The 13,128-nt window shown below is 47.1% G+C and overlaps 1 protein-coding gene across 1 annotated transcript in view; it reads right to left on the bottom strand.

Annotated features, from left to right (window-relative positions):
- srms (src-related kinase lacking C-terminal regulatory tyrosine and N-terminal myristylation sites) overlaps positions 1 to 13,128 on the bottom strand; it is a 30,359-nt gene that overhangs the window by 1,952 nt on the left and 15,279 nt on the right. The window contains exons 3-6 of the mRNA XM_072448753.1: positions 8,611 to 8,777; positions 1,971 to 2,118; positions 1,271 to 1,429; positions 363 to 544 (exon numbers count right to left, since the gene is read on the bottom strand). Coding sequence (XP_072304854.1) covers positions 363 to 544; positions 1,271 to 1,429; positions 1,971 to 2,118; positions 8,611 to 8,777 — 656 coding nt within the window. The remainder of the gene's footprint in view (positions 1 to 362; positions 545 to 1,270; positions 1,430 to 1,970; positions 2,119 to 8,610; positions 8,778 to 13,128) is intronic.

The raw sequence follows: 13,128 nt of genomic DNA, 5'->3' as shown, positions 1-13,128 counted from the left end.
CAAGACGTGGAGAAGCAGATATAAACAGAAAAGAATCATTTCTCAAACGCTTGATTTTACGTCGTATTTACAACAAACTCGGAACGACTAAAGGTCTTTTTAATGACCGAGATCGCCCTCATGATCAAATCGCATAATTTAGGCACGATTCAGACTTTAATTATGAAGAAAACGTGCGTCATATTTGAGTGACGTCCTGGGACAGTCAAAACGTGGCTTTGACAAATTGGCCCACGATGTCCTGAAAATACGTTTAACTTTGAGCAATTTAAAAACATCTTCTTCTATCCTGGCTAACGGCCCCTCGACCGCCCCCCCGGCGTCACCCGCGCTGAGAAGCTCGGCGAGCGCCCCGTACTGACCTTGATGATCCGCGCCAGCCCGAAGTCGGCCACCTTACAGACCAGGTCTTCGCCCACCAGGATGTTCCGCGCGGCCAGGTCCCGGTGCACGATGCTGCGGTCCTCCAGGTACGCCATGCCCTCGGCCACCTGACTGCCCATGTAGATGAGGTGCGCGGAGGTCAGCACCTGGCCCTCCGGCGCTGCGCCAACGAGACACACCCAGAAACTCTGTGAGCGTCGACGGTTTAGCCAACATACGCGCTCGTTTTATGGTCGGGAGTTGGTTTACGAACGCGCGGAGAGATCGAGGGATACTTGGGGTGAGATGCCATTTTTATGTCCTGAATGACAAAAGTATCGTATTTTCTGGACTATAAGTTACACCGGAGTATAAGTCGCACCAGCCAAAAAATGCATGAGAGAGAAGAAAAACACATATATAAGTCGCACTGGAGGATGAAATGCGGTTGCGAGTGTGAAAATAACAAATAATATCACATATAAGTCGCTCCGGAGTATAAGTATAAGTATATAAGTATAAATATAAGTATAAGTCGCACCCCGGCCAAAACTATGAAAAAAAGGTGCGACTTATAGTCCGGAAAATATGGGTATCTTAAAAAATGAGTTCCCGACAAAGACTTTTCAGAAGCATTTTCACGATCCCAGACCGTGCCAACAGAGGGCGCCAGAAGTCAACTATTGCCAGTCATATTGAATACAGACGTTTCCTGGCTTTAGTCACAGCCTTTTAGAATTGTGAATTTACCTTGTTCATGGCAAACTGAGACTTAATCAAGGCTAATTCAGACTGAAGAGAAAGTCCTGATTTTTTCATGATTTTGAGGAACATGAAGGTGTAGTTATTGATATATTATAGTGTGGTACCAAATGAAGTGTAGAGTGTGTATATGCGGCAGGCTTACAGTCGAGGTAGGACTTGAGGCTGCCTTTGGTCATGAGCTCGGTGACGATGTAAACAGGCTCTCCTCTGGAGCACATGGCCAGCAGCTGGATCAGTTTGGGGTGGTGCAGGTTCTTCAGAGCCGTCACCTCCTTCACAAACTCATCCTGCTTGGTGTCCTCTGAGGAACGACACGGGAGAGGGACGGATCTCATTAGAACATGCAACATCTGTTCACAACATCTGGTCACATATGGTTACAGTCTCAACCGATTTTACTGATGATTATGGCCTGAAGAACCCACTGTACCACTGTAGCCCCGTAGAAGCAGCAATATGCCGTTATTTAGTGGGTTTATTTGAATAGGGACGGATACAGATCGAGAAAACGTCACAGATCGAGAAACGTCACAGATCGAGAAAACGTCACAGATCGAGAAAACGTCAGAGATCGAGAAAACGTCACAGATCGAGAAACGTCACAGATCGAGAAACGTCACAGATCGAGAAAACGTCAAAGATTGAGAAAACGTCAAAGATTCTGTAGAAATAATGTGTGTGGGCGTGTGACGTGCGCTGGAATGAACCGGTGATGAAGCTTGACTCATTCTTAATAAAGTACTTCTTCACTTTGGCCTTTGCTCTTGCTTTGCTGAGGCAGGAATACGTGCAGTTCTTACAGTACTTTGTGTATCTTCCGAGCGTCGGTCCAGCGTCTCTACCTTGTTTGAGAGTCTTGATGGCCACCTTCTTGTTCTGCGTGGTCCACAGAGCCTCCCACACCTGTCCGAAGTGGCCCTCCCCCAGCTTCTTGTAGAGCTTAAACTCCTCCCGGGGCCGCTCCCAGGGCTCCATGTCGAACAGCTCCCGCTGGCGACACAAAACGCACACATTTTCATCAAATCAACCGTTTAACCGCCGTACGTATCAAAAACACTGTTGCGTTCCGTCACATGTAATCCTTTAATTTCTGTTGCTTTGTTTCAACAAGCTCCGCCTACGTTCACTAGCCCCGCCCACTCCAGGAAGCGCCGACCAATCAGAGAACTTTCTAAACCAAGCGAGCTCTTATTTACTCCCAAAACGTTGGAGGAATTGAAAGTTTCTCGACAAAGCTGAACTCTGCTGCCCTCTGTTGGTCACTCGGCCCGTTTGGATAGAACCAGTGAGAGCGCGAGTAAAGACACGAATGTAAATGTTGAATTATGTTGAATAAAGGTGGATGAATGTGTCGTGCTGTTCCAAAAGCAGCTATGATTGGTTTAGAAAGGCAAAAAAAGAAGCATGATACCTACCCTTTAAACTGCTAATTCAGCGTGTTTACAGTCAAAATAAAAACTCCATCCGCCCCGTGGGAAAATACCCCGACTATAGCATTTATATTGTCAAGTTATGCTCAGGTTTGAAATGTAATGCGTCATTTTACGTGATAAAAACATGTATTCATAAAAGATGTTTATTAAGTGTGTAAACGATCAAACTGAAGCTAAATGAAATGAAGACATTCTGATGTTGTTGAGACATGGCATTTCTTACTTTAGACCTACATACATATATATATTTGCATTTTTGAGGAATACTGCTTAAAAATGTGTGAAGGAAAACGGCGCCACACAATATTTAAAGTTCAGTCATTTATTGTGATTAAAACGGTGCAAACGACACAGAAACATGCTCAGTGTGAATCAACACAAATCAGTGAAATGATCAGACAAACAACAAAACAAATACTACATGAAATCAACCGAACTTATTGTAAATTAAATAAATACTATAAACATAAAACTTACTCACACAAAACCGGTTATATTCAGTTTATATTCAGCCAAATGAAAATGACATGTGTGCGGTTCATAAGGCAACAACAAAAGTAACAAAGTACAAAATAACATTTCTGGTGGAGAATTTTCTGCCTGCTCGTCTCCATGGTGATATTATTGCTTTGCCTGGTTTGTTTCGCACAATAAACGTATCTTTCTTGTATTTATTCAATTGCATACATAAAAATCCAGTAAAAACATGCATTTTATAAAGTGAGCGGGGACGCCTCTCCACAGATCTGACATGACACGACGCTCTCGTTTGAAGGCCGAAAGATATAAACACAACTAGAGCCACACGTTTATTACACACACCATAAATCTGGCCTGAAAATGATCTGAATTTTTCATGTCCTTGAATTCAGATGAGCATGATTGACAGGTGGATTAGCCAATCAGGAACAAGCATGGTCCCTGTTAACAAGGAGAGGGGAAAAGATGGAAACGTATCACTGGCGACTGAAAAATCTGAATAAATGAGTGAAGCACAAACCGTTGTTAATCTGAGGAGAGAAAAGTTTGATTTTGTACTAAATGGTCTGATTGCACGCTTCTGTTTGAGTTTGGCTCCAGGGATTGCAGTGGCCAGGACTAGAGATGTCAACGTTATTAGGTTAATCAATAATTGTGATAATTCAGCTCACAATATAATCGTAAGAACCACAAAATAATAATCATGAGAATTTTAGGACCAAAATTAAATTTTTTTAGCTCAATCTCTAGGCCAAAAAAACTGACCTAAAATTTGAAAAACTTTTTTATCACATGTTCTTGTCATATTCACTTTATTTTGTCTTTCAGAAGGTTTAATTTTGTAAAGCCGGTCACAAACTTGAGGAATAGAGACGTGTCAGACCTCAAGAACTGTCGTTTCGGTCACAATCGTGAATCATCGTTAGATCGTGATGTTTTTTCTAACAATAGTCGAAACACTAAAAATACGATATTGTGACATCACCAGCCAGGACCAAGAATAAGTGATGACTAAACAGAGACTTACATAAATAAATCCTGTATCGACGCAACTTCAAAATGTCGATAATTCCCTATAAATACTTGACACTTTATATTATGTTATACTTCGGCTCCGTTATGAGCGTTAGAAGCCCGTCTGTTGTTCATTGTTCAGCTGAAGTCGACTTGTCCCTCTTACTGTTCGAAAGCTCTTTGTGTGGGAATGAAAAGCGCTGATCAAAGAGCGACAGATTTGGGTCGAGGGAAAAATTAGCACAAAGAAATGCTGATGTGCTAATGACACGTCGCGCTCGAAGGATTTCAGTATAAAAGCTTTGACTATCTCTTTTCAAGGATTAAATGTTTTAAATCAGTAAATAAAAAGCACTTTGAATCCTGAAATGTCGTTTGTGGGTGAATCAAACCAATGCCAATAATAACGTTCTGACTTTTCATTCATTCATTTTCATAAAAACAGAGTAAATTGGCAGTTTGAAACTATTAAAAGTGCATTACCAAAACTGTTTTGACGACATGGAAAAATGCTACTGTGCAGCTGATTGTTTCCATGGAGATTTTATTGCTTTACCTGGAATGTTCCACAGATTTTTTATTGCTAAAAAATACCTTCAAATCATGTATTATCATTGGGAGTGGGCCTCTCCACAGATCTGACCCATAACTTAGTATCATCTGCTTGTCTCCATGGAGATCAACAGGCTGAAGCAATAACAACTCCATAAAGAGTCAAGACGAGCAGGAAAAGTTCTCCAGAAAAGTTACATAGTGCACTTAAAAAATAAATAAAAAGAGTTCCTCCCCTTTACACCTTTGGTCAACACCCACATATGCTGATAGAATAAACCGCTATAAGAATAAAAATATAGTTTTGAAATGTTTAGATTAAATGCGTCTCTGGCTCCGTCCTCAGGCTCAGCGACTCTTCTGGAAAAAACACACAAATGCAACAGGCCATTTTACTCCAGACTCCACTCCAGACTTGATGTGGCGCTACATGATGTTTGCACTTATTGGATACGTAGAGACAGATCTGTCTCTGTGACTGAAGCACTGCTGCAAACTGAGGAGAAAGACGAGCTGCAGCAGCAGAGAGAGTAGCTGCTCCTTCTCCTTCTCCTTCTCCTGCTCCTTCTCCTTCTCCTGCTCCTTCTCCTGCTCCTTCTCCTGCTCCTTCTCCTGCTCCTGCTCCTTCTCCTGCTCCTTCTCTCTCTCTCACTGAAGTTATTACTGACCTGCTCAAACCACATCGTTCCTCTCCTCACACAGCCTTGCACACCTCAGCAGAGGATGTACTTCCTGCGACAGCTGAGGAAATTCAAGCTGCCAACGCAGATGATGGTGCAGTTCTACACGGCCATCATAGAGTCCATCCTCACCTCCTCCATCACCTCCTCCATCACCGTGTGGTACGCTGGAGCCACAGCCAGGGACAAACAGAGACTACATCACATTGTGAGCTCTGCTGAGAAGTTGATCGGCTGCAAACTTCCATCTCTGCAGGACCTGTACGTCTCCAGGGCTCTGGGACGAGCAGGTCGGATCACAGCTGACCCTTCTCACCCTGGACCACGTTTCCGCGTGTCTAAGCGCATTGATCTATCATAATATAGTTCCCTCAGTGTACGGGACAAAATGAAGACGGAGAAAGACTGTTCGAGCTGACTCAGAAGAAGACGGAAATCTACGGGAGACGAGCGATGCGATGCAATCCGTCACGCTAATAAACAAACGCACGTGTGTGTTGTATCAGTCCGCACGGGGGAGTGGCATGTGCACGGGGGAGTGGCATGTGCACGGGGGAGTGGCATGAGCACGGGGGAGTGGCATGTGCACGGGGGAGTGGCATGTGCACGGGGGAGTGGCATGTGCACGGGGAAGTGGCATGAGCACGGGGGAGTGGCATGAGCACGGGGGAGTGGCATGAGCACGGGGGAGTGGCATGAGCACGGGGGAGTGGCATGTGCACGGGGGAGTGGCATGTGCACGGGGGAGTTGCATGAGCACGGGGGAGTGGCATGTGCACGGGAGAGTGGCATGTGCACGGGGGAGTGGCATGAGCACGGGGGAGTGGCATGAGCACGGGGGAGTGGCATGTGCACGGGGGAGTGGCATGAGCACGGGGGAGTGGCATGAGCACGGGGGAGTGGCATGAGCACGGGGGAGTGGCATGTGCACGGGGGAGTGGCATGAGCACTTCCGCCTGAGTTCTCAAATCACCAAAAAATCGTCCATTGCGCCTTTAAGAAGTGTCACTTTAACCATAATTGAATCACTCACTGCACTGTTCACTTTCTGCACTACATATGTTAACTCAGCTGTACATTTGTAAATAAGAATAATAGATCTATACCTATCTATTATTCTTATTTTTATTCTTATTTTTCATCTGATAGCTTATTGTTATTTCTTATCCCATAGCAGATTTAAATAGTTTCTCTTTTGACTTATTCATTGTTTTATGTTGCACAGAATCACCAAGACAAGTTCCTATGTTTGTGAATCTTGTTCATTGACAACGGCAATAAACCTTTTCTGACTCTGATTCTGTCTCTCATTTCTCACATTAAACTCACGGTGAAAGGACCTTTTTAAGAGCCGTGAAATGACGCGCTTTGGTGTGTGTTGGCCTTTACTCTTCCTCACAGAAAAGCCCTACGTGTTGTAATGTTTAGTCAAAGACATCAGCAGATGTTGGTCCGTCTCCAAGCAACAGGAGACGTCTGGAAGTCGAGCAGCGGTTCTTCACGTTCCGACTTGTGCGAGACTTCAGGTGCATTTTTCAACTCTGAAATACAAAAATGCTCATAGTTCTTGAGGACCACATGAACGCCTTCACATCTGCACGAGTCTAACCGATGGATGAGCCAATCAGAGAAAAGTGTGGCCTTTTTGTATGAAAGCAAACACCCAGGAGCGCCTCGCCACAGTTCGGCCCGGTTCTTCTAAAGGCAGAATGCATCTCCACACTGAGCAACAAACGTTTTAATCATAATCTCAACAATTCACAGACAATATATTCAGTAATTCCACGTTTGTGTGGCTGTGAGATGTGGTCAAAGCTAACAGGAAACGACTTCACTTCTCTGCAAAGCCTCTACGCCGTGTTTTAACCTCTCTTTATGAAACGTACTGGCTTGTATCATGTAAGATGCATTGGGCACTGGAAATATCATATTTTCAGTCCTGACACGAGTGCCATGCAGCGATGAACAGGAAACAGTTGATGCTAACGTGTGCTAGCTTTGTTTTGCTAAATTTGTTGGATTAACGTATACCTAAGTAACATCAGTGGATTTTAGTCCTACTTGAGTCACTTTTGAACCTCTACTTTATCCTCTGTCTGGTGGAGGGATTAATTTTCCAGAGTTTTATGAACATTTTGTGCAATTCATGAATCTAGCAGCTCTGACGTATTTATAACTAAGCTAAAATTCTCTCTGACACGCATTCTCGCAGATGAATCAGACTCAATCATCTTCACCTTGTGTTTTGTCTCATTTTACAATTTCATCATTTGCAAACCACAAAACTCAGACCAATGTATCAGGGCTAAAACAATACAAAGCATCATCGACTTTCTAAAGTTTTAATTAAAAGAACAAAAAATAAATAAAATAAGGATTATATATAACATTAACTCTGGGTTTGTATGCATAATTTCCAGGATATTTTGTGTAAAGTGTAAAAAATGAGCAAAATAACAATGCTTATTTGCATTGTAATACCTCGAATAGTGACTTGTAGAGTCAGTTCCCTTCTCATTCAGTGCCTCTGGGTTTAAACGAGCTGTAACTTTGATGTTTTGTATTAAAACATGAACAATAGAAGTAGTTAATAACTCTTTGCAGCAGTCCACATGTATTCCTCACTTACCTAATGCATTTAAAAGCATTTATACGTGCTTTTCACAGCTTTCAGAGGCCTGTGACGGTAAGGCTAACAACAATTAGCATGCTAACAGCGCACTTCCTGCTTTGCTGTGAATAAATGCTCTATAATTAGATGCAGACAGCACACGACTCTGACCCTTTTACAACATGTGCTGGGGCAAAACAGATCGGACTGAATTACATGAAACGCAAACATCCGTCACATCCCCTTTAATGCAACTCAACTCAAACACAGACGTGTCCCCACCCACTCCTCCGATTGGTCATCCTCAGTCTTCCTCAGATTGCGGAAAATCACTTTAACTAACTGTGTTTCCACCTGATCAGTTTCCTCAGAATTGTATTTGGATTGATTCCTGCATGTTTGAGTTAATCCTGTATCGTCCTGCAACTGAGGCTCAGAAAAGTCCCGTTTCACCTACCCCCTATCCCCGCCCACGTCCCTGTACACAGTCGTGATTAGTCGAAATATGAAGACTCTGAGTGACACATGTAGCCACTAAAAAAAGATCTAAACGTCACTATGAAGAGGCGGGGCTTATCAGAGTCCATGGACCTGTTCTAGACTAATACGTTACAATGGTCAAAATGTAAAATTATAGTCTACTTCTGTTGTGGTTCTATCCAAAGCCAGCGCATGACGGTGTTTGCCCCGCCCATCCCCGCGCCCCCTTTACCTGCTGGGCACAGGGCTCCTGCAGCAGCACCCCCAGGCTCCGCGGGTTCTTCTGGTAGTACGAGACAAGCTCTCCCAGCGTGGCGAAGGAGATCTTCTCTGAGACCAGGTAGGCCCCGATCACCGAGCGCTGGATCCGGAAGTGGAACACCTTCGCCTCGCTGCGCACTGCAAGAGGGATGATGACGCGTCACTCTCTCAACACAGTACGACACAAAGTATGGATATGAAAGTGTTATAGGTGTATTTTCATGACACTTTAAAGGACACGTATGCATTATTTTGTGTTGTTAAACGTGCTCTTGTTCGCATCTTTTAGAACTGAAAATAATCACACTTTGTCTCAGTCAGGCATTTCGTCACCGGTGTTTGCACGCCACGGCAGCAGAGGGAGTTGCCATGAGAACATATACAAAAGATAATGTAAGATAGCAGTTTGTAATGACTGAAATTTGAGGCATAAATGCAGAGAACTTAAAAATACCACGGGAGACCTCTGGATGTCACAAATGAGTGTTTTCTGAGGCTCAGCAGGAGAGGACTTTCTAACAGGACGCATCAAACAAGTGTGAATGAATCCAGATTCTACTCCAGTGTGTTTTTGATGAGAACAATGTTACAACAAGGTTAAAGCTCAAAAAAGTCAATTTAGCAAATGAGTCCTTTAAAAGGTGCACTATGTAACTTTTCCGGTCGTGGGTCCAAAGCCTGCTCGTCTCCATGGAGATGATGTTCCTTTGCTTGTAATGTTCCACAGTATCACATTACCCTGCACTGTCGTCCCTTCTGCTCCTTACAGACAGTCTACGCTTCAGACAAAGTTATATTATAGCTCATGACTTGACATCAAGTCCTTCTTGCTACGTACAGATCAAATAGATGCAAGGGACATTTAAATAGGTTAAATGGGTTGATTGTTGTAACAAAGGGAAGAGGGAAGGCTCGCCTGCCCTCAGATTGTCCCGTGTGTGCAGAGTCCTGAGCAGGCACTTTCTCCAGCAGCAGCGGCGGCAGCAGCAGCAGCAGCAGCAGCAGCAGCAGCAGCAGCAGCAGCAACACCATGCAGGGAGAGAGAGGGAGAACGAGAAACGCTACGGCAGCAGATAACCCATGACCAGGGGGAGGAGGGGGAGACAGAGAGAGAGAGAGAGAGAGGGGGAGGGAGAGAGAGTAAAGGAGAAGGCCGGGTAAACAATGGTACGAGAGAACAAAAGGGAATAATTATGAAGTCAGTTGATCTCCAACTCATGTAGCGCCTTTCAAGACATCCAAAGAGTTTTACACGACTCATTTGATACTTGATAGTGGTAAGCTGTAGCCACAGGTGCCCTGAGGCACACTGTCGGACGCAAGGCTGCCAATCTGCGCCATCAGACCCTCCCACCGCCCTCAGACCCTCCCACCGCCCTGAGACCCTCCCACTGCCATCAGACCCTCCCACCACCATCAGACCCTCCCACCACCACCCTCAGACCCTCCCACCGCCATCAGACCCTCCCACTGCCATCAGACCCTCCCACCGCCATCAGACCCTCCCACCACCATCAGACCCTCCCACTGCCATCAGACCCTCTCACTGCCATCAGACCCTCCCACCGCCATCAGACCCTCCCACTGCCATCAGACCCTCCCACCGCCATCAGACCCTCCCACCACCACCCTCAGACCCTCCCACCGCCATCAGACCCTCCCACTGCCATCAGACCCTCCCACCACCCTCAGACCCTCCCACCGCCATCAGACCCTCCCACCGCCATCAGACCCTCCCACCGCCATCAGACCCTCCCACCGCCATCAGACCCTCCCACCACCCTCAGACCCTCCCACCGCCATCAGACCCTCCCACTGCCATCAGACCCTCCCACCGCCATCAGACCCTCCCACCGCCATCAGACCCTCCCACCGCCATCAGACCCTCCCACCACCATCAGACCCTCCCACCACTACCCTCAGACCCTCCCACCACCATCAGACCCTCCCACCGCCATCAGACCCTCCCACTGCCATCAGACCCTCCCACCACCCTCAGACCCTCCCACCGCCATCAGACCCTCCCACCGCCATCAGACCCTCCCACTGCCATCAGACCCTCCCACCGCCATCAGACCCTCCCACCGCCATCAGACCCTCCCACTGCCATCAGACCCTCCCACCGCGATCAGACCCTCCCACCGCCATCAGACCCTCCCACCACCATCAGACCCTCCCACCACCACCCTCAGACCCTCCCACCGCCATCAGACCCTCCCACCGCCATCAGACCCTCCCACCGCCATCAGACCCTCCCACCACCATCAGACCCTCCCACCACCATCAGACCCTCCCACCACCACCCTCAGACCCTCCCACCACCATCAGACCCTCCCACCGCCATCAGACCCTCCCACCGCCATCAGACCCTCCCACCACCACCCTCAGACCCTCCCACCGCCATCAGACCCTCCCACTGCCATCAGACCCTCCCACCGCCATCAGACCCTCCCACCGCGATCAGACCCTCCCACCGCCATCAGACCCTCCCACCACCATCAGACCCTCCCACCACCACCCTCAGACCCTCCCACCGCCATCAGACCCTCCCACCACCATCAGACCCTCCCACCGCCATCAGACCCTCCCACCGCCATCAGACCCTCCCACCACCATCAGACCCTCCCACCACCATCAGACCCTCCCACCACCACCCTCAGACCCTCCCACCACCATCAGACCCTCCCACCGCCATCAGACCCTCCCACCGCCATCAGACCCTCCCACCGCCATCAGACCCTCCCACCGCCATCAGACCCTCCCACCGCCATCAGACCCTCCCACCGCCATCAGACCCTCCCACCGCCATCAGACCCTCCCACCACCATCAGACCCTCCCACCACCATCAGACCCTCCCACCACCACCCTCAGACCCTCCCACCACCATCAGACCCTCCCACCGCCATCAGACCCTCCCACCGCCATCAGACCCTCCCACCGCCATCAGACCCTCCCACCACCCTCAGACCCTCCCACCGCCATCAGACCCTCCCACTGCCATCAGACCCTCCCACTGCCATCAGACCCTCCCACCGCCATCAGACCCTCCCACCGCCATCAGACCCTCCCACCGCCATCAGACCCTCCCACCACCCTCAGACCCTCCCACCGCCATCAGACCCTCCCACTGCCATCAGACCCTCCCACTGCCATCAGACCCTCCCACTGCCATCAGACCCTCAGACCTTCCCACCACCCTCAGACCAGAGGTGTACCACAGGGGTCTATCTTGGAACCATGCGTTTACATCAACACAATCAAAACCAAGATATTTAAAACCTGATCAGACCCCAGGATACGCGAACGAGTGTGAACCACCCAGAACTTTATAAAAACAAATACTGATGACGGCGCGGTACGACACTATGACGACATGCACCGATCGTCCTGCATGAGAGTAACACAGTGGCACAGTAAACATCGGGGGTTGTCTGTGAAGCCCTTTTCCACTATGGAAAACATTAATCCCGTCATGGCTGGAGCGCACAGTTCCGTAAGCCGTTTGGCCCGTTTTAAATCTTCGCGTTAAGTCTCCCTGAAGCTACAGACGGCCCTGAAAAGAATATTGACCATTTGACTTGATTTTCTGAACTGAATCCTGCAATGTGGTCCACGCTCTGAATCACAAAGTATTTAAGGGACATCTTGAACTGCTCAAAAAACAAAATATCCCGTCTCATTCTGGTCTTGGCCGTTAGCATGTATGCCAACGTTAACGCTAATTCCTAACGTTAATAATCTATCCAAAACAATGCTTCACGCTGGAATGTTTTCTACAGCGGCTCTGGTGTTACTCTCGTGCGCTCGAGTCTTTCGTCAGTCCACAAAACAGCCCAGTTCTTCTTTATAGTTGTTCTATTATAGATGTTTGGATGCTAACGCTATAAGTCCATATTTCAGTCTTCTCTTCGACTCCACCCGTTATTCTTCATCCTTCATCGTGCCGCGGGTTTATATATTGTGACCTTGACTTCATCTTTCTACATTTTCTTGTCTGAACTATGCGCTCCGCTGTAAATATTTTATAATGCTTCACTACTTCATGAGAAATGCCCTGAATCGTAGCTCGCAGCTCGTTCTCAGTCTGTGAAACGCTAGAACACAACGGCACAAACGAGGCCAGAGGAGCAGGACGGACACAAATGGATTCACTAATTAAGCTAATGAACTAATCAACTGCATTTGTGTGTGATGTTTCCTGTGCGGACCGTGTTTATTTTTGGTTTAGACTTGGTATTTGACAGGTTTAGTCGAGGGCTGTACTCGGTAATACCGTATTTTCCGGACTATAAGTCGCAACGCTTTTCATAGTTTGGCCGCGGTGCCACTTATACTTATACTCCGGAGCGACTTATATGTAATATTATTTGTTATTTTCACACTTGCAAAATGTCATACTCCAGTGCGACTTATACATGTTTTTTTTTTATTATGCATTTTTTGGCTGGTGTGACTTATACTCCGAAAAATACGGTATTTCATAGAAGT

Source organism: Eucyclogobius newberryi, unplaced genomic scaffold (assembly GCF_026437365.1).
Source record: "Eucyclogobius newberryi isolate DKJ021-1_F unplaced genomic scaffold, fEucNew1.0.hap1 SCAF_17, whole genome shotgun sequence".
NCBI lineage: Eukaryota > Metazoa > Chordata > Actinopteri > Gobiiformes > Gobiidae > Eucyclogobius > Eucyclogobius newberryi.
This window is presented reverse-complemented; position numbering and strand designations above follow the sequence as displayed.